Consider the following 21,012-nt stretch of genomic DNA (forward strand, 5'->3'; position numbering starts at 1 on the left):
TACACCTACATACAATTATTAAATTCAAAGGATAAAGAAGACGCTGCAAAGTATATTTTCAAATTTTTATTTTTTGTAGGCAGCTACGCTAGAAGTTGCAACTATAATTGAAAGTAACAATAATCAGCTTAACATAAAATATTTATAATCAAATATCTTTGGAAAGAGCTAGATAAATCCACTAAATGCATTCCATCTTACCATTGAACATCATACCCAGCTAAGTTATACAAAATAATTTTACAGGAAATGCCATCTAGAGTCCCATTTTGTCATTTTAGAAAGCGAAATCAATACAAAAATGTGAAACACGGGGACGCCTCCCTGCCCCAAAACCTGGTGTCCCAGTCCCCTAGCTGTTTCAAGGACAGAAAGATGCCAAGGGGGACACACCATCCCATCCCCAGTAACCGCTCAACTCTTCAAAATGCCAGGAAACATCCCCAGCCATTTGGGGACGGCTATGGCTGGGAACACCCCTAGGCGTTAAAACACACAAAAAGAAATTTTAATTCTTTTATTTTGTTTCCTTCTAGATGTCCATTTGAGAATATATTCAAATTTCAAATGTATAAAAATCAAATTCTAATTACAAATGTATGAGAATCAAATATACTCAATGAAATAAACATTAAAAGTTACCGTAGTTTAATTTTCTGAGTCACACCAAGTCCAAATCTTAATAACATTCTCATAACGTTTCATTCTTGAGTTTTGAAATTACAAAAACACACTATTTTATTCTCTGTTTACTATTTGGTAGCTTCTACTGGATGAATTACTTTTGCCAGAGGGTGATAGTGATGCAGATGGTTCCAAGCCTTTGAATATTGATACCTTGAATGGGTTAGTTGCATAGACTTGTATTTTGATGTTTGTGACTTATGGACACATGATTGAGACCTCTGGATATTAATAGACTATGGTGTTTTGATGTTTCACTGTGCTGTTATAATGTTCTAGTGAAATTTAATATGCTGGTTCAAAATGTTGATGGTAAAAATCTTAACACAATCTAATCCATAAGCTAATCGCTGTAATTTAATACGCTGTTATAGTACTGCCTCGTGAATTATTTACCTATTGCTACTGTTGTTATCAGTTATTGACATATCTCTCACTCTTCCCCCTCCCCTCTCCCTAAAGTATTTTAATATATTTTGAGAAAATCACATATATATATATATATATATATATATATATAGTTGTCCCATGATGGCCCCTAAAAAATGGCCATCTAGGAAAGATCTCTAAAATGCATAACCTACAATTCTCGTCCCCAAAACACCGTGGAACATAGATATAAAACAAAAATGACAAGTATAGGTTGATACTCAAGGCCATATTTCAAAATAACAGATTTACTTTTAGGCCTAGGAATAATGTCCCAAATCTTAATGATGGATTAATACTCCATCATGGCATCCCTCCATACTTGTTGTTTTGAAGCCTCCTCAAAACTTGAAGGCTTTGAAATATCCTAACCTACGAAATTTGCAGAATTCACACCCACACAAATTTCACAAACCAAAATACAGCTCTTAGTTGAATTAGGAAGTTGCAGATAGAATATGGATATCAATTGCATGCTTGAAGAGAACTTTCCCTTACAGAGATTCACAGTAGAAAATGCCCTGCTATTTATAAGAGATTTATTACGAAAAGACAACTGAACAATAATAGCATGAGATGATCATACCAGAACCAGCCCCATCAGACAATAACAAATACCCTTGTGAAGATCGTATCACTCAGATTTGTAGACTTGATGCGCTCAGAAGTTTAGATAAAATACAGCAGGTACTGCTATTTTATTTAAGTTGCTCCTAAACCCTTCAAACTGTTTCCTGAATAATTCTTTTGCCCTTACCCGCCTGAAATTCATTACCAGCAGTCTGCTCTGTATGTAATTCAAGGCACTTGATTGCTGTAACGAGATTGCTGAGTCTCCTGTGGTTTCATCCAGAAGATTTTCCTTCCAGGGGTTTCGTCCTGAGAAGTTGCACACAAATTGCAGATTGTAAAATAATAATAACTTGGCTCAATGAATCCTCCAAACCCATAGTCGAAGCCTTTAAATAAAATCTCCAGCCTATAGAAGATTCCTCATTGGCAACTTAGGCAAATATTATAAGTTGTATTAATTATTAAATGACCCCCACATTTAGTTGCCTAGGAGAAACGACTTAATAACTTGAAATGGCCCCAACTTAAGTTATATCTTTGAGTTATAATTTTTAATCTCCCAACATTAGCTTTTTGGGCTAAGTCATGCATTATTTAATTATCCCCTTTATTAATTGATTAATTCTAGCCTAGGGAATGAGGATGGCTAGAATTTGACTCTCAATGGCCTGTCAAAAGAATGGGGAAATTAGAGGCTTGGATTCAATAATATGACTCATCAAAGCCACATTCCCTGCAAACTTATGAGGTCTCTTACTTTCTCTGAAAGTGCCACACGGGGCATGGCCCACAAAGGCTTCTTCTTGTCATTACTTGGACTGGCAGTGGAATCTATAGGATCAATAAGATCTAATTTGGGAAACTCCCTCTGAATCTCAAAAGGAGAATCAAGGGCAGCAATATCTATGTCTTTAGTAAGCTCAAGATCTTCTCTATCAATTTTCGTGTTAGTCTCTTTAAATCTTTTGCAAGCAAAATCTTCTTCATAAAAAACATCTCTATTGATTTCAATTTGCTTTAGACCCCGAATAGACCTTGTAAGCTTTCTATGATTCACTGTAACCAACAAATATACCCTTCTTGGCTGAAGGTTCTAACTTAGACTTTTTATCTTTCAATACATGCATATAAGCTCAACACCCAAAAAAATTGAGATGCCTAACTTTTGGTTTAGTACCTGTAAATGCTTCTTCAGGAGTCATGTTGTCTAGAATTTGATGTGGATACAATTCGGAACATAAACTATTGTCTTGCAAGCTTCTACCGATAAAAATGTTTGAAGGCCTTGATCATGGATCATAGCTTTTGCTGTGTCAACAATAGACCTTTTGTGGATTATAAGGGACACAAAACTTCCTCTTAGTCCCGGCTTAAATATAGAAATTATGAAATATACCATAAATATATTCACCCCAATTATCAGACCTTAAAACCCTGATTCTCTTATCAGACAAATTCTCTACAAGAGCCTTAAGCTCTTTAAATCTAGACAGCACTTCATCAGACTCTTTAGTTTTCCAAAATGAATCCATGACTTACAAGAGAAGTTATGAATAAAAGTAACATAATACCAAAAACTACTTATGAAGCAATAGAAATAGGACTGCACAAGTCAGAATGAATCAGCTATAGGATTTCATTTGTTCTACTTTCACTATTATGAAAAGAGTCTTTACTGTTCTTACTTTGAGCACAACCTTTGCAAACACCCTCATGATCTTGATTTAGCTATGGAAGACCAACAACCATCTTCTCCATGGAGGAAAGAGTTCTGAAATTTAGATGAGCGAATCTTTTCTGCCACAGCACACTGGTATTAATAGAATCGTGTGCTAAGGCTTGAATAGGATGAGCTGAAAATATATAAAGCTTCTCATGACAAACACCAATTCACGAGTTGTCATAATGCTAGTGTTCTTCCATGCAAGAACTTTGTCTTCAGCAAATGCAACATAATTTCATTTATCTTCCAACGCTGAAATAGAAATCAGATTTCTCTTGATTCCAAAAAGGGACAGCACATTGCTCAAATGAAGAGGAATTCCTGAATCTAAATGAAAAGATGTAGTTTCAACACATTTCACAGAATGGCTAACATCATTACCAATAATAACTCGTAAATGAGAACCCTTTTCTATAAGATTAGTGAGATACTCACGGTATCATGTGATATGGCAAGATGTTTCACTGTCAATTAGCCAACTATCTCTATCATTAGGAACATTACTTGAAAGAGAAGAAATAAATAAGAAACACTCTGAATTTTCACTTGACTCTCTATGAGAAGCATTTTCAACATTTGTAGCAGCAACTTGATGCTTGGGTCTTGTTGTACAATCTTTAGCAAAGTGACCATACTAGTCAGATCTGAAGCACTGAATCCTTGAGAGATCCTGCTTCTCAGGTTCAGGGGCTGGATTAAAATTCCTATCTCTAAACTTCTTGGAATTTCCTTTCCTTTCTTTTTATTCGTATGGGCACAAGGACATGATCTTCTTTGTGGTGAGATTTATGCCCATTTCCTCTTGTTTTCAATCTGCATTCCTCTTGGATACAATCAGCTCTCAAACAATCAAACTTAGGCAGTTCATTTCTTCCACTAATTCCTTGAATGAAGGATTCTCAAAAGTGAGGAAATTCATTCATAGCCAACATAACCAGATCTTTGTCCTCAATTGAATCTCCAATAGCATTGAGTTGATCCTTCGATTCTGTAATCTTCATGAAGAAAGATACAACAGATTCTCCTCTAGCCATTTTAACCTGTAGGAGTTGATGTCTCAAGGCTAGAGCTCTAGTAGTGTTGTTGAATTTGTACAAACTTTGAAGACAATCAAAGATCACTTTGGCTGAATTCAACTTTGTTATATCTGGTACCAAACGGTCCTTAACAAAATTAATCAGTATCTTTCTTGCCATGATATTGTTCTTTCTCCATTGACCTTTCTCACTGTTATCAAAAGGTTTAGCTACATCATACTTCACATAGTTAAGTAGATCATTTTCTTCAAGAGCAGTGAGAACCCTGAATTTCCATGAGGTAAAGTTGGCTGCACCATCCAGATTGTCTTCGACTTTAAGTCCATTCACCATTGTTGAAAGCTGAAACAAGCAAACTGAAAGTAGGGCAAAGAATAATTTGAAGCTTAAAAATTCTGGTTCTAGACAGTTTCCTCAGACCTGCTCTGATACCATCTTAAAAAAACTTGAACCAGAATAGCAGATAAACAAAAGATCCTTAAACACAAAACATACAAGAACAGACGACACAAAATTTATCCTGGAAAAACCCTCTACTTGAGGGTGAAAAAACCCAGCCACCCCAAAAACTCAACCCTCTATTGAAAGCTTGAACTCTGAGTACAATGACCTCAAGCCTAATCTGAGAAAATCTAATCAATAATTGTTAACACTTAACAATCAAGGAGAATGTCCTTATAACAGATTGAACAACAGATGTTTTGTATATACAATCCTTCACTAACATAAATGAAATAAGTCACTCTCACTGAATGATCACACACAAATCATGCATTCCGCAAAAAGGGAAGTCTCAAACACAGAACTTATAAATGCTGATAAATAATACTCTTCACAGTCACAAATATGCGATGCCTATTTCTTTGCTGGGATCACACCTCAACTGCTAAACAAATCATCGTACACTAAGTTGTGTAGCGTACAAGACTTGGCAGTGAAATTGAGCAAGAGCTGGAAGCTCAAGAGACATCACCGTCACCATTGATGAGTCAATGGCAGTTTCAAAGAGTTCACAATCGGGATCCTCCAGCAATACCACATCAACGCGAACCTGAAAGGGAAGCCCATAATACTATACATAGCATTTCCACCTGAGCTAAATGCTTAATGACACATGATTAATGTCTTCATAAATGTTGAGTGGTAACAGTTACAAAAAAATATGATACAACTGTAGAACAAATAAGGCAATATACATTGCAACTGCTGAAAGGAAACATAAGAACAGTATCTGTCTCCAATGACATAAACATAGAGAATGAATACAGCAGTGAAGGAATAAATATTTATCAGCACCATCAGGATAGTACCGTCACTGCAGGGCAAAGCAATGAAGGAGAGACTCAATATCGCAGAGCTGAGAAAGCTTGAGATAAATTGAAATTTGCACAAACCTTGTAGGTAGATGATGTCTCCTGCTGTTATCCAAAACATTAACATGAACACATGCCTAATATATTGCATCTGATGATGATGAATTTTAACCCCCTTTAGATCAAAAGCAATTAGTCGCTGAATCTGCGTGACAACCCCTATACACATGCATAATGCATTAGATCTGATGATGACCTTTTAACATTCGTCTGTAGGACCAGACAAAGATTACAATTCAATAACACAAGCTAACTTGTTATTAACTTCCTTCCTCAGTAAATGCTTGGAGTCACTAGTATTTTTATTGTGGCATTTCTTCCCATTCATCCATTGTCTTAACTCTTCAGAAATGTTTGTTTATGTAGTGTGCAATGGTGGATGTCATTGCCACCTTCATAATTTCAAACGCATTCTTTGCTTTCTTCATTCATTTAAATTGATCCCTCCTTGTCAAATTATAGAATGATGTCATCAAGCCTGCAAACCTTTAATATTTTTTTTAATTAGTTCATAAAGACATACACCGTTAAACCCCCTCAATTCAGTCACATTCTTGGGGGTAAGCTATTAAGGATGGCTTAAATCTTTGGACTAGATCAATCTTTGGTCCCTCCCTACTAATGATGTACCCTAGCCATAGTCTAAACAAGACTTCACAATCACTCCGGTCACCCAAAATATTTAATTTGACGAAATGCTTGCAAATTTATTAAGCATTAAGAATGCATAATTGTTTTTAAATATTCTTCAAAATTATGCCAATAATAAATTTATGGAGCATAGTACTAATTCCCTTTATTATGTAAATATAAAGATTAGATTTACTGTAAAAAGTAAACTATAGATGATGTTAACTGTCATTTGAGAAGTCAAATATGGAGAAACTTGGTTATTTGACTTGCATAGAATATCATTACAGAATCCAGTATATAAGACTCCAAATGGCTTATTCCCTTGAATTTCAAATTCCAACATCTAAAAAAATATCGGAGATGTTCATTTTCTAGAAAAAATGTTTATTGCAGTGACAACATGAAGCCGGGAAAAAATGATTAAAATTTTAGAGTTTAAAACATGTAGCAAATGCAATGCGTATACTCATGATTATACAGACTAAGAGCCACAACCAACGGTTATACTGTTTTAATTTTTCAAACAGCAACAACCTATCCCAGAACCATGAGATACGAGTTGATAGGACAAAAGCCCCATCAGCTCAGCTCACAAATAAACTTTCATAAAACACTTAAATGCCCCTACAAATTTCATTCAGCACACTAGCAGGAAAACATCAACCAAAAATAAAATTTTAAATGTCAAAAACTTGTCATAAAACCCACCTTTTAACACCAGACAAGTTATTTTCTTAATTTGCAACTTTTTGGCAATCAAAATCTGTGATTCAGAAAAACCCATGACATTCTTTTAAGATTTCTTGAGGGCAAGTAAAACAGTGAGTTACTCACCACATGTTTGCTCAGAGTCACACTTTTAACTCCTATGCTATTAGGGATTTCAACTACATTACTTCTAAATCAACCGTCAAGTGGTTAACATGCTGTTCCATAAATTTAATGTATATTAAAATGTCAAGAAGAAAACAAGCATAGGTTTACTCAAATAACATTTAAAATATTTATTTGTTGTGTCTTGAAAAGAAATTGGAGCTTTGGAGACTCCAAAAGGCATCGCCCAAAAGTCCTGGTGCCTATGATGAGTGCAAGAAGCCACCTCGAATCGGCCACTTTCCCTCAACCTCCTCTGCTACTGCCCAAATCTTAAATTGATCTCGATGAATTCTAGAATCCTATGTAATGTAAAGATCAAATTATGTATTAAAATAATTTAGTAGCCATTGTTCAATAACTAACAATTGATGCACATACAGATGAAACAATCATTCCTCCTCATCAATACCTTCCACAACTAAAAAGTCTCTTTGTAGTTCATCATGAGCTATTGGATTGAAACTCGGGCATTTGATATCAGCTAAACTTGAATGCCTAGGAAACACACTAACATGAAATCAAAAAAAAAATTATGAGTGTTGTCTTCGTTGTTTAATACCACCAAGTTCTTTCTCTAACCCCACATCTCACCCCAAGCTAAAATACGCATTAGAATCTGCAATCATGTGCAGCTGCACTCTCTGTTCCGTAATTGGTTTTAGCACTACATATATTACCATTCTCTGCTTCCCTGTGACTGTTCAGAGTTTCGAAAGACATACATTTGGTTGACTCACAATTCCCTTAAGATTAATTTTCACGACAATTCATTGCTTTAAGCATCCTTCATTTCATATCGAAAAGCCTCATACTGTGGCACCTATGAAAGACAAAATAATCATAGCAAATATGAGTTCCTATGCATCTTGTGTCAGCAAACATGAGCTATTGAAAAGAAAAATGCCTGTCCTTCCATTTTTTCACTAGGAAATTTAATTAGCTTGCCTCTGTGCCGAATGTTCATGAAAAAATAAAATTTTAAAATTTAAATGATCCACACTATCCCTAAATATCTCACATACGAAATTTTAAACTTTACGCCTGATATACAGAAAAAATGATATTGTATTCACTTCCACCGCAAAAGTGCTCACGCCTATAAAAATTCTCAATGCCTTTATTTTTTAATTTTGCAAACCTTTCAGCCTGCCGCAACAACATAATAATAAATGTCAATGATCCATTAGATTTTCCATTCTCTCACATAATTTATTGACCTTATATATTCCAAAAACAAAATAACAACTTTAAATCCAACTGCAAACCGACTGTCATGTAGCATGATGCAAAAAGCAATCAATGATCATCAAACTCCTGAATTTAGAAAATTTTCATTTCTCACCAGTGCTAGGCAATTCACTGAGCGGAGAAAACGAAGTAATGACTGGTAATTTCCTGATTTCTGCAACGACGGCAGCACTTCTGTCATTTGCAAGCAGTTTTCCAACCACCACATTTGCAGGCAGCTGCAGTTCCATTATCTTTTCATTAAACCGCCAAAATCCCAATTAAGCTTAAAACCCCTGCTCCATCAAAAATTGCCGGCAATATTTTCTTTTCTGGGCAACACCCAGGTGCAAGAAAGCCGCGTATGAAAGAACACGTCCCGGAATCAAAATAAAAAGCATTTTCAGCAAGATACTCAGAAAGCCGAAAATTTAAAGAGTTGAAGGCATGAAGAAGATATGGAAGGGTTCGCAACACCCTGCCGCACCTGCAAGTGCAAAGGCTGCCACATACAACTTCCCGGCACTTGTTGAATATTCCGAAACTATTTGTTCACAGACTTCGTTGCCCACGCCACGAGGGTGAAAGGATTTTACTGGGGACGGCAGATTCCGCTAATTGCACGGTGGCGATGCGTCCCGAGAAGTGGAATGCATCCTTATCTGCGTTCCCTCACAGCAATTCCATGCCAGGTTAGACGGGCACGTACGCGTTCCTCTGCGCTTCTCTTAGATGAGCGGTTACCCCATGGGGCCAGGAGCTTGAGTCAATCGTGTTTTAAATGGTATTGGTGTGAGGGACAAATATGTCCAAGTACGTTTCTTTTACTAGTCAGAAAGCGACTCGCACATAGAAAAATAGGGCAGAGTGCAATGAATGATTTTCATGATGTATGTTAGACTAAATAATCCTAGTGTAGGTCTTCATGGGACCTCTATCTTATTTTGACTAATTGCTTAATTCTTTTAAGGAATTAAGGAACTAGTGATTGCATGGGTATTTGATATGGCATTAGTTCCATCAAAATGTACTAAAGTCAAAAATTACTCAAATTTTTTATTCTTTATAGTTGTGCAAATATGGTGATTTTTTTTCAATTTTTTTGTTATTTTCGATCACAAGATATAATGATGAAGAACTAATGTTAAAAATTTTAGGAAAATATGTTGTATTTTTTGTTTTTTGAAATTTGGTTAACAATGCATTTTGTTTGGAGCTTAGCCGCATCCATTTGATATTGCTACTTATTTTGTCTTCGACTTTATTTTTAGTAAAATGAGTAATAAAAAAAATCAATAAATAAAAGAAGAAAAGAAATTTGTTGAGCCACCTTGCATTTTCTCAATTCAGCCCTTTCTTTTTTCAACGCTTAATTTCAATTCTTAAACTATAACTACCTTACATAAATAAGAAAATATTTTGATTTATCCTTTTGTCATGATTGAAAATTTGCATGGGATGGCTCTAATTGCTTAAATTTAAGCAAAAAAAATGAACTTAAGCAAAAAGTTAAGGATCAAAAAAAGTTACACGAGAACATGAAGTAAGGGATCAAAAATTTTAACTATCTCCAGATTCTTTTCCATGTCTAATTTCATGTTATGAATTTTGATCAAAGAATGGTTGTTTGGTGCTCTTGGTCTTTAAGATGACTTCATATGACCCTGGATATCATCATAAGTTGTGCATTGTGTGAGAAAGTGTTATTCACTTTCAATTGCACCTATCATGAAGAATGTGCAATTTCTCTCCTCTCATGCCTCTTTGGGCCTCTTATATCTACCCATCTCTCACCTAAGACGATGTGATATCACCCTTAATTGGGCTTCTAACAACTTTGTTTTCCTTTTAATAGCTTCTCCTGAATAAGTTTCCTCTACATACTCCTAAGTTGGGTTAAACACTTGAATGTAATAATTGTTCAATTGTCATAACTATATATTATCCAATCTTATCCCATATTTTTACTAGATGTTATAATTAAATATTTCACTTGTAAATCAAAAAAGACTAAATGTGATAAAAATGCAATAATACTTGAACACGTAGGAACCTATAAATGTTATATTTGTTAGGATGTTTAGAATAACTAAGGGGGGAGGGGTGGGGGGTGAATCAGTTATCCTCAAGTCCAAATGTACCAATTTAACTTTCAACAACTTATTCAAGCTCACAAATCCACTCGACCAATATAGCAACTCATCAGTAACTTAACTTAAAAATTAACACTTTGTTCTTGTCTAGTATATGTTGAATAACAAAACTAAACAATAGTAAATAGCATGCATCACAACATTCACACATGTATGACATCAAAATTTAACGTGGAAACTTAATTTGGAAAAAACCACCAAGTAACACACTACCACTTTTTCCCTCTTCTAAGTGAGCTTGATTAATAGCCAACCATGTTAAAGGTTACAATGCACATTGTTAGGTGTGAGCCTTATTAGAGGACTTTTGATCATTCCATTAGAATATCATCTTGATTAAAAGATTTACAATATGACTATTAGGCCAACCTTGATTAAAGGATGTTACTACCACAATGTTTAGAAAGTAATAGCTACGTTTGATTTGTTAAAATATAGCTCACTTTACAAATTCAAATCTCCATTCGGCTCATTCTTGGTTCATTGATTGTACTTCATCATGTTCTCCATCTCTAATCTATTTGGAAACCCTTCAAGAAATCACTCTTCGCCAACTTCTCACTTTTCCTCTTCTACTCTATTTTTCATAAATTAACCAATCAACAACCATAAAACATCTCTTGTTCCTCTTTAAATAAATAAGTAGCTTTGATCTTTTGTTGCTTAAACATCATCATAGATCTTAGGGTTTGATCAGAGCCATGTAATCTATCCATCATTTTTCCTTCTATTCCTTTCTTGAAACTTATAGAAACTTCTTGAATCATTTCCTTAGGTTGTTTGACAAACTCAATTCATGCATTAAATACGTTAGCTCATCAATCTTCATCATTCATGCATTTTGACCAATCTGTAAATTTAACTATGTCAGCCTCAAATCTTGATTCTTTCATAAACTGTTATTTTGCTGACACTCAATCATCACAAGGTTCTTCATCTCGGTCATCATTGGGTAGCTCAGTCTCTACTATTATGTCTTTCTCAACTTATACTAGCTTGCTCAGTCTTCACTACACTTGGGCACTACTATTATTTCTCTTTTATCTCGTTCAGTCGCTAATGTCACTCGACTAATAGTATTTTCTTGAAGCTCAATCATCACTGGGTTCTTCATCTCGGTCATCATTGGGTAACTTAGTCTCTACTATTGTATCTTTCTCAGCTTATACTGGCTTGCTCAATCTTCACTACACTCAGTCACTACTATTATTTCTCCTTTATCTCGTTCAGCCACTTATGTCACTTGGCTAATAGTATTTTCTTGAAGCTGTCTCTTAAATTCCTTAATCTTCTTCTTTATTGACCTCGTAAAATTGTTACTCAGTCAACTTTAGTTATTTACTCTCCTTCTTGTCTTTCATCAACCATCTCTTCTAGACTTCAACTCATCTGTCTTCTTTGCTTTCAATACAATGATTAAACAACACATTATCTTGTCAAAGGCTAATTGATCAAATGTTCATTGTAGTTCCATCATACTTAACCCTCTTTTCTCAGCAACTTGGCTAGCTCACCTTATCATCTCTTCTTTTCAAATCCTCTTCATCAATCAACTAATATGGTGATCTACTCTATTAGTAAATATCTTAGCAATAAGGTTTGGCATCAATGACAACATAATTATTGTTCCAATTGTAGATTCCAACAATCTCCCTCTTTGGCATTGATGGTAACACCTTTTATTACCATGAAAATACAATAGGCTTGCTCATGATTTTCACTCTATCAGCTTCCTCTATAATTTGTATTAGATCTTCTTTAATATCCTTAGTTTCATTCTAATTCTCATCTTCTTTGTTTCATTCTAATTCTCATCCATGCAACCTCCAATATGCTTCCTCTTTGCTTCTATTACACTTCTCCCTCTATGATATCAATTGTAGGTTCTTCATTCTAACACCAATTGTACTAGCACTTGTAATGACTCCCTCTTTGACATCTCTTCTTGTAACTGGATGGTAACACAACATCTTACTCTTTATTTTATAACTTGTATGGTAATTGTCATACATTTCCTTCTTTGACAATGACGTCAAAGACATCATTCACTATATACACATCATCCTCTTGTCATTGTTCTAACTGATCTTTGAAATATTGCCCCCTCTGTCATCTTGACTTGCAACCTCATCTACTCATAATTATCTCTTTCCTTTCATAGCTTTAGGCAACTCCTAAAGTGTAACCTCCTACATCAATGTGTAATATATTCTAATCATAACAATTGATGCAATGTTGCATCTTGGCTTAGTTTGCTTCAAATAGGGGAATGACGCCTAACTTACCTCTTAGATACTCAAATACTTCCTTAGGTAATTTTCCTTAGTGAATATATCAGTTATCTACTCCTTTGTGTTCACATATTATAATCTCACTTCTTTGTCTTGTACTAACTCCCTCAAGTAATGATACTTAATTAAAATGTATGCTTGGTCTTTGTGTGCTTAATAGGATTCTTAGATATGTTTATAGCACTTGTGTTATCACAATATATCATAACATGTTCAGTAATTTCTTCCTTCATGTCTTTCAACAATTGATTGATCCACACAATGTTTGAACAATTAACTATTGCTACAACATATTCAGCTTCTACTGTAGATTGTGAGTTACAATTTTTCTTCTTGCTTGTCCATGGAATCAACCTTCTACCTAGAAAGAAAGCTTCTCCACTTGTACTCTTTCTATCATCAATGTTTCTAGCCAAATCAACATCTGTGTAAACTTTTAACTCAAACTTGACATTCTTCTTGTATCATAATCCATAGTCTTTTGTACCTTTCAAATATCCCATTATCATTTTCACAACCCTCATGTGATTTTCCCTAGGATTAAAAAAAATCTTGTAACAATACCAACAACTAAGGAAATGTCAAGTCTATTATGAACAACATATTACAATTTTCCAACCATTGACCTATAAAATGTCTAATTTACTTCAATAGAATCATCATTCTTTGAAATGTTGTGTCCAATAACCATAGGTGTTCCAACTGGGCTCGAATCTTCCATTCCAAAAGTCTTCAATATCTCCTTGATATATTTTGATTGTGTAATGTATATACCTTTCTTCATGTGATAAACTTGCAAACCAACAAATAATTTTGTCTCTCAAAACATTGACATCTCAAATTCTTTCTTCATCTCATTAGGAAAAAGATTCGCACAATAAATCATGTCCTCCAAATATGATATCATCAATAAAAAATTTAGCTAGCAATATCTTGTCCTTAGATTCACTTTTCAAGTACATATTGTTATTATCATTAGTTCTTGCAAAACCATTTTTCACCAAATATGTCTGTAAGCTTTCATGCCATGGTCTAAGGCCTTGTTTCAAACCATCTAATTCTTTGTGCAGTTTACATACCATGTTGTTCTTGTCAAGATGAACAAATTCCTTTAGGTTGTTCAATCTAAACTTCTTCTTCCACAATTCCATTTAGAAATGCAGATTTTACATCTATTTGATATACCTTAAAATATGTGTAAACATCATATGCAAATAATGTTCTTACTCCTTCCAACCTTGTAAATGGAACAAATGTCTCTCCATAGTCAATTTTGTCTTCATGTGCACATCCCTTATAAACTAGTTTATCTTTGTTCCTTGTGACTCCACATTTCTCATTCATCTTGTTCCTAAACACCTACTTTGTTCCAATTAGATTTTTATCCTTAAGCCTTGGTACCAATGTTTCTGTCTTGTTCTTCTCGATTTGATCAATTTCATCATTTATTGTTTTAATCCAATCTTCATTCTCGAAAACATCTTTAACTGAGTTAGGCTCAAACTCACATAGTAAACATGTATCATTCTTCAACTTGCTTCTTGTCATTACTCTTGAATCTTTGTTTCCATTGATTTGATCTAGTGTATGATTTCTTCTTTCATACTTTGCTAAGACAAGTTCACATCTTTTCTCTTCTTGTTGTAATTCACTTGGTCCAACTTGCTCATCTATTACAAGTGTCTCCTATTGTAATTCAATATTGTCTATCTAGTGTTTGACCTCCACTCTGTGTAACTCGACTCCTACAACCTAATGCTTGGTAACACATAGAGACTCAATAGAGTTTATTTGTTGATGCTTGGCAGTGCCAATCTATTGATGCTCGACAACCTCTTTCTCCAGTCCAAGTTAGGTACTTGGTTCTCCTTCATAGATGTATACAAAAATTTTGTAATCTTTAGGTTCTTTCTTATAATATACTTCATTCTTTTTTGTGAATTCATCAACTCTAACATTTGCACTTTCCACAACTTTGTTAGTGTTAGAATTCAAATACATGTATGCCTTGCTTTTAGTGGAATATCCTAAGAATATACCTTCATCACTCATTGCATTGAGTTTTCCTTTCCTTGTGTCTTTCAATATGTAATACTTGCTTCTAAATACTTTGAAATAATTGACATTAGGTACATAACCATACCAAAGTTCAAAAAGGGTTTTGTTTGTACCTCTCTTAACTTGAACTTAGTTCAATCTATAAACAACAATACTTACAGGGTCTCTACAATACTTTTGTGAAACATTCTTTTTCATCATCAACATTCTTTCAACTATCTCATTTTATGGTAGAGTCCACTCATTTGTCTCTTGATTCCTTTGTCATTACAAAATATATTGACTCATTGAATATGAATTCACCTTCTCTATCTAATCTCAAGTACTTTAGACTCTTACTTGTTTCATTTTCAACTCTATCTAAATATCACTTAACATTTTAAAAGCATCATATTTTTCTTTAAGAAACATCATAGTAATCATTCTAGAGAAATTATCAACAAATAAAATAAAGTACTTGTCACCATAATAGCTTTGCACTCCAATAGGACCACATAAATCGGTATGAACCGACTCCAAAACATCATTAGAAGAATAGGTCTTGCTCTTGAAACTAGACTTTGTCATTTTTCCCATTTGACATTGTTCGTACATTACTTTATCAGGTTCGCTCAATCTTGCTAATCCTCTTACTCTTTTTATCTTACTAATGTTTACCAAATTATCAAAGTTCACATGACATAGCCTCTTATTCTAAAACTAAACATCCTCAAATTGGGCAAATAAGCATATATCTTTAGATAGGTCTAGATAGAACATGTTACCTCTTGTCTACACTCCACTTTGAATTAGTTTACCAGTAGCATCATAGATCTTTGCCTTCTTGTTTTGGAATTCAACTTAGTAGCATGAATTATTCAACTATGCCACACTCAACAGATTTTATTTCAATCCATCAACCCAATATGCATTATCACATCTAATCTTATTATTCAATATAATTGATCATGTACCTTTCACATAACACAATGCATCATTTTCAAACTTAACACTACTCCCATTATCTAGCTTTTTAAACTTTCTTGTATCACCGATCATATGATGTGAATAACCACTATCAATTATCCATATGTCATTCTTACTTACATGTGAGATTAATGTAGTTTTCTCATCTTCATCATATTCATCTTTCATTGAAATGTAAACAAATTCTTCATCATTTTCATCATAATTACTATCAAATCCCTCTTCTTCAACAATGTAACAAGATTTCTTACATTTTCCTTTGTAGTCTTTGTTACCTTGGTTGTTGTTGCTTATTTTTGCGCCCCCGTCAAAAATTGAATTTTAAATGCTTGCCCACCAACGGTCACTTCCCCGTTTGATATTATTTTAAACGCCCTAGAAATATCAAAAAATTGTTGAAAGATCAAACCTTATGATTTGTTTTCGTGGGCCCACAAGTTCACAATTGTCAGATCTTCCCCAGATCAACGGTTGGCACTTTGTCGCTATGAAAAGATGCACGTTGTTTTGCGTTAGCGACATGGCACCCTTTTGTCGCGTGTTTGGTGGGTCCTCCCTTTCCTCATTGTTCTCCAGCGCCGAGTTCTGTTCCATCCACGGTGGGCGCCATGGCGCTATCGAAAAATCTTTGCTCTTGCCGATAGCGACATAGCGCCCAGACAGAAAGTGTTACTGCGGCGACGTCAGTTGTCAGGTGGGTCCCAAGTATGCCCCGTCAGATATCAGTGAAGATTTATCAGACACATTGGCGGTTGATCAATCTTTTCATTGGCTAAAGTATGATTGCGTGGAATGTGGGTCCTACTTTACTTGGTGGGCCGCAAACGAGGGTTGTCAGACAGGTTGGCACGTGGCCAGTTCTCATTGGTTGGTACACTAATAGGCCAAAGCCATCTTGCTCGTTGTCAGATCAGTCTAGATCAACGATGGGCGCTATCTCGCTATGGAAAGCCACGAGAATTTTAACGATAGCGACATAGCGCCTTGGAGATGCTTGGCACAGATGATGTAATGGGCCTGCCCTTCTCTAAAGTGATAGTACGACTCGTCCTCAGTGGCAGTTATTAGGTGGGTCATAGTACATGGTGGTTTTCCATTGGTCCTTTTAGCCAACTCAGTGTGTAGTTGTACCATTTTGTTGATCATCGTCAGATCTAAGAAGATCAAGGGCTGGTGCTTTCTCGCATTATCAAGATGTGAGAAAATTAAATATTGTGAGGAAGCGGTTTGGCGACACGTGTCCTAAGTGATGTCACGATAGATGTTCTTAGAGGTTCAAAAAGTACAAGTTATGATCACTTTCTGATGCGGGCAGATCAAGGGCTAACGCTTTCCCACATTATCAAGATGTGAGGAAATTAAAAAATGCAGGAAAGCAGGTAGCAGCCACGTGTTTTTGCGGGACCAGTTTCTCTATGGGTCACCAGTTGGACGCCAGGTTGTGCCAGGTGGTTGCCAAGCGGATTCACGGATCATAAATTTTGTGAAGGCAAAGCGCAGGAAATGGCAAGTCTTCACAATCGTCAAATTAAGGAAGATCCACGACGGGCGCTATCTCGCTATGGGAAATTACTCGAAGGATACCCATAGCAACATAGCGCCTAGGTGACATGTGTCCTTGCAAGCTCAACCAAGATTGACAGTTAAGGGGGTGGCAGTTATGTTGTAGCCATCGCAGTCAGGGTTTAGGAAGATGGTGCGGTTAGTTAGAGAAAGACATGGTCAACTCGGGGAGACTTTGCAGGGTGGCAAAAAGATAAAAGACTGTTGGCCCACATGGCTCGTCCTAGTGCCAAAGATAGGTCGGCTAGGTTGACTTGCTGGTTCATGAGACAGGAACTAGGGAAGTCGAGCGTTTCTTGTGCGATATGATCTTCATGATCATTTCCAACCACCAGAAGTGAATGCGAAACAAAGAAGAGCACTCCACTACCCCAGTTGATCCATCTACTTGGTCAGAGCATAGTTATGGCACTGTTTCCCTCCTCTTAAGGCATTATTTGACACAAAAGATCAGATTTCTTCAGATCCCCATGATTGTTCTCTGCAGGACTTCAATGCAGTGGTTGTAGAATAACTATAGTTAAAGGACATCTCAGTTATGCCTGAACTATAAAGGGAAATTTTGTAGATTTTGTTCAGGTTGACCTTTCTCTGTTGTTCTTTGATGTTGCTCTGTGATTCCAATGTAAATTCCCCTGTGCCTCTAAACCACATGATTTTCTATCTTATCTCCTTCAGCCATTGGTATGAAAGTGCAAGAATTCTTTGCCTCTTACTGGTGTTTTGTAGAGATCTCTGATCTGCATGACTGTATCTCTTTGGCCTATGAATGATAATATAAGTGAATCTCTCTTCCTTGTGTCATTCATCTTGGTTTTCTGATATGCATATGATTATTATATTAAAACAAGTCTGAATGTGTATATCCTTAGTTTCATTCTGGTTCAATAGTGCATATATGGGTAGAGATTGGTCTGAACACTCTATTTTGGTGCATCACCTCTTTAGATTAGATTAGGTAGATTTGCTTTCATGCTCTCCTTCTCCCTTTTCCTCTCCAAGAGTAGTTAGGTGCATCTGGATAGCAAGAGGAAGTTGGCCTTCTCCGGAGACTCAACCTCACAGTTCAAGTCCCACAACTTGGAGGTTGTTTCCATATTTCACTAAGTTGTCCTCATGCATAGGCTTTGGACAAGGGTGCAAACCTAAGTGACAACAATTTTCTCTGTTGTCTCTCCTTCCTTGGTATTTGTTGTCTTTTCTTTCCTCTTTTTCATCTCTGTTAGGATATCTTCCAGCAATATGACCAATTTTTTACATGTAAAATAGATAATAGGAAGTTTACCTTGGTATTTGACTTTTCCTCTTGGTAGCCCTCTTGCCAATAATTCTTCAAGGTCATCAAGGTCATCAAGATCATCATTTGATTCATTGTCACTATCCATGTGCTGACTCTTTGAACTTTTTCTCCTTTTTGATCCATCAAGGGTTAGTTGAGACTTGAAAGCATATTCAACACTAGAAGGTGTATAATTATCAAAAATTGAAAATTCAAATGTAGTGAATCTACCAATTAGACTATCCAAGTTAGATCATTACTAGATGTATATATCTTAGTTCTTGTTTTGGAGATGTTATAATTGCATAGTTAGGAAGTAAAGCCCTTAATACCTTACTTATCAAACTCTCATCAGATATGTCTCATCCAACTCCTCTCATTTCATTTACAACCTCCTTGATTCGTCCTTAATACTGTGCAACAATTTCTCCTTCTTTCATTCTTATGTCATCAAACATGCCTTTTAAACTTTATGCATTATCCTTTAACACATTTTTGTCTCCTCCATGAATTTGTGCTAGCTTATACCACATTTGCTTTGCAATAATATAGTTTTTTACATCATCAAACTCAACATAACTTAGGGAAGATGCCAAATCTATCATCATTTGATTATGCTCCTACTTCTCCTTTATCTTCTCAACTATCATGGGTCGGGGAACATCAATGTATTCATTGTCCAGGTAGTATGGTGCATAATCTCCAAATCTAGATAAATGCAATCTCATCAAGCATTATCATGCTAGGAAGTTCTCTTTATTCAACTTAGATACCTCTCTCTTGTACATCTTGATATTTAACTTAGGCCCCTTCAAACTTTCATTGCAAACACCAAAAATCTCTAATACCAATTGTTAAAATATTTAGAATAACTTAGAGGAGGGAGTGGGGGATGAATCGGTTATCCTCAGGTCTAGATGTACCAACTCAACTTTAACAACTTATTCAAGCTCATAAATTCACTCAGCCAATATAGAAACTCATCAATAACTTAAATTATGCATTAACACTTTGTTTTATGTCTAGCATATATTGAATTACATCAATAAATAATATTAATTAACATGCATCACAAAATAACATTCACACATGTATAACACCAAGATTTAACGTGGGAACCCAATTCGGAAAAAACCACCACGTAACATGATACTAATTTTTCACTTTTCTAAAGTGAGCTCGATTAAGAACTAGCCCTATTAAAGGTTACAAAATACACTCTTAGGTGTGACTCTGTTAAAGGAGTTCTGGTTTCTGGGTTAGATTGTGTGCAGTTTTGATGATTAAAAAAAACTGCACACAATCTAACCCAGAAACCAGAACTCTTATGCATGGATTGTGGAAATCTCATTGATCTGTCTGTTAAAGGATTTAATCACCCTGTTAGGAGTGACATTGTTAGAGGACTTTGGATCATTCCACTGTAATGCCATCTTGATTAAAGGATTTACAATATGTCTATTAGGTCAACCTTGATTAAAGGATTTTACTATCATAATGTTTAGAAAGTAACATCTATGTTTGATCTGTTAAAATACAACTCACTTTGCAAATTCAGATCTCCATTTGGCTCATTCCTGGTTCATTGACTGAACTTCATCATGTTCTCCATCTCAAATATGCTTGGAAATCCTTCAAGCAATCACTCTTCACCAATTTCTCACGTTTCCTTTGCTACTATATTTTTCACAAGTTCTTCATAAGTTCACCAATCAACAATAATTAAAACATCTTTTGTTCATCCTTAAATAGATAGCTTTGATCTTTTTCCACTTAAACGTCATCGTAAATCTTAGGATTGATCAAATTCATTGAATCTATCCATCATTTTGTCCTTCTACTCCTTTCTTGAAACTTCTAAAAAATTATCCTTAAATCCTTGCCTCAGATTGCTTAACAAACTCAATTCATGCATTAAATATGACATCTCATCAATCTTCATCATTTATGCATTTTGACCAATCCAAAAATTTAATTATGTTAGCCTCAAATCTTGATTCTTTCACAAACTGTTATTCTGTTAACACTTGGTCATCATTAGGTTCTCTAGCTTGGTCATTACGAGGCACCTCAATCTCTATTGTTTTATCTTGCTTAACTTACACTAGTTTGCTCGGTCTTCACTACGCTCGGTCACTACTACCATT

General features: G+C 35.3%; 1 protein-coding gene across 4 annotated transcripts in view; it reads right to left on the reverse strand.

Moving 5' to 3' along the window:
- Window positions 1-9,350, reverse strand: part of LOC149548407 (uncharacterized) — a 55,504-nt gene extending 46,154 nt beyond the window's left edge. For 3 of the 4 annotated variants that reach the window (XR_016354022.1, XM_089792485.1, XM_089792486.1), the window contains exon 1: window positions 8,671-9,350. Coding sequence is in view for 2 of the 4 variants with exons in the window: in XM_089792485.1 (XP_089648611.1) it covers window positions 8,671-8,806 (136 nt within the window). In the remaining 2 variants the exon portion in view is untranslated. The remainder of the gene's footprint in view (window positions 1-8,670) is intronic. The other variant, XR_016354023.1, reaches the window with a different exon arrangement.
- Between the last annotated feature and the right edge of the window lie 11,662 nt (window positions 9,351-21,012).

The sequence above is a fragment of the Cupressus sempervirens genome, chromosome 7 (assembly GCF_028749045.1).
Source record: "Cupressus sempervirens isolate cs-2001-9-10 chromosome 7, ASM2874904v1, whole genome shotgun sequence".
NCBI lineage: Eukaryota > Viridiplantae > Streptophyta > Pinopsida > Cupressales > Cupressaceae > Cupressus > Cupressus sempervirens.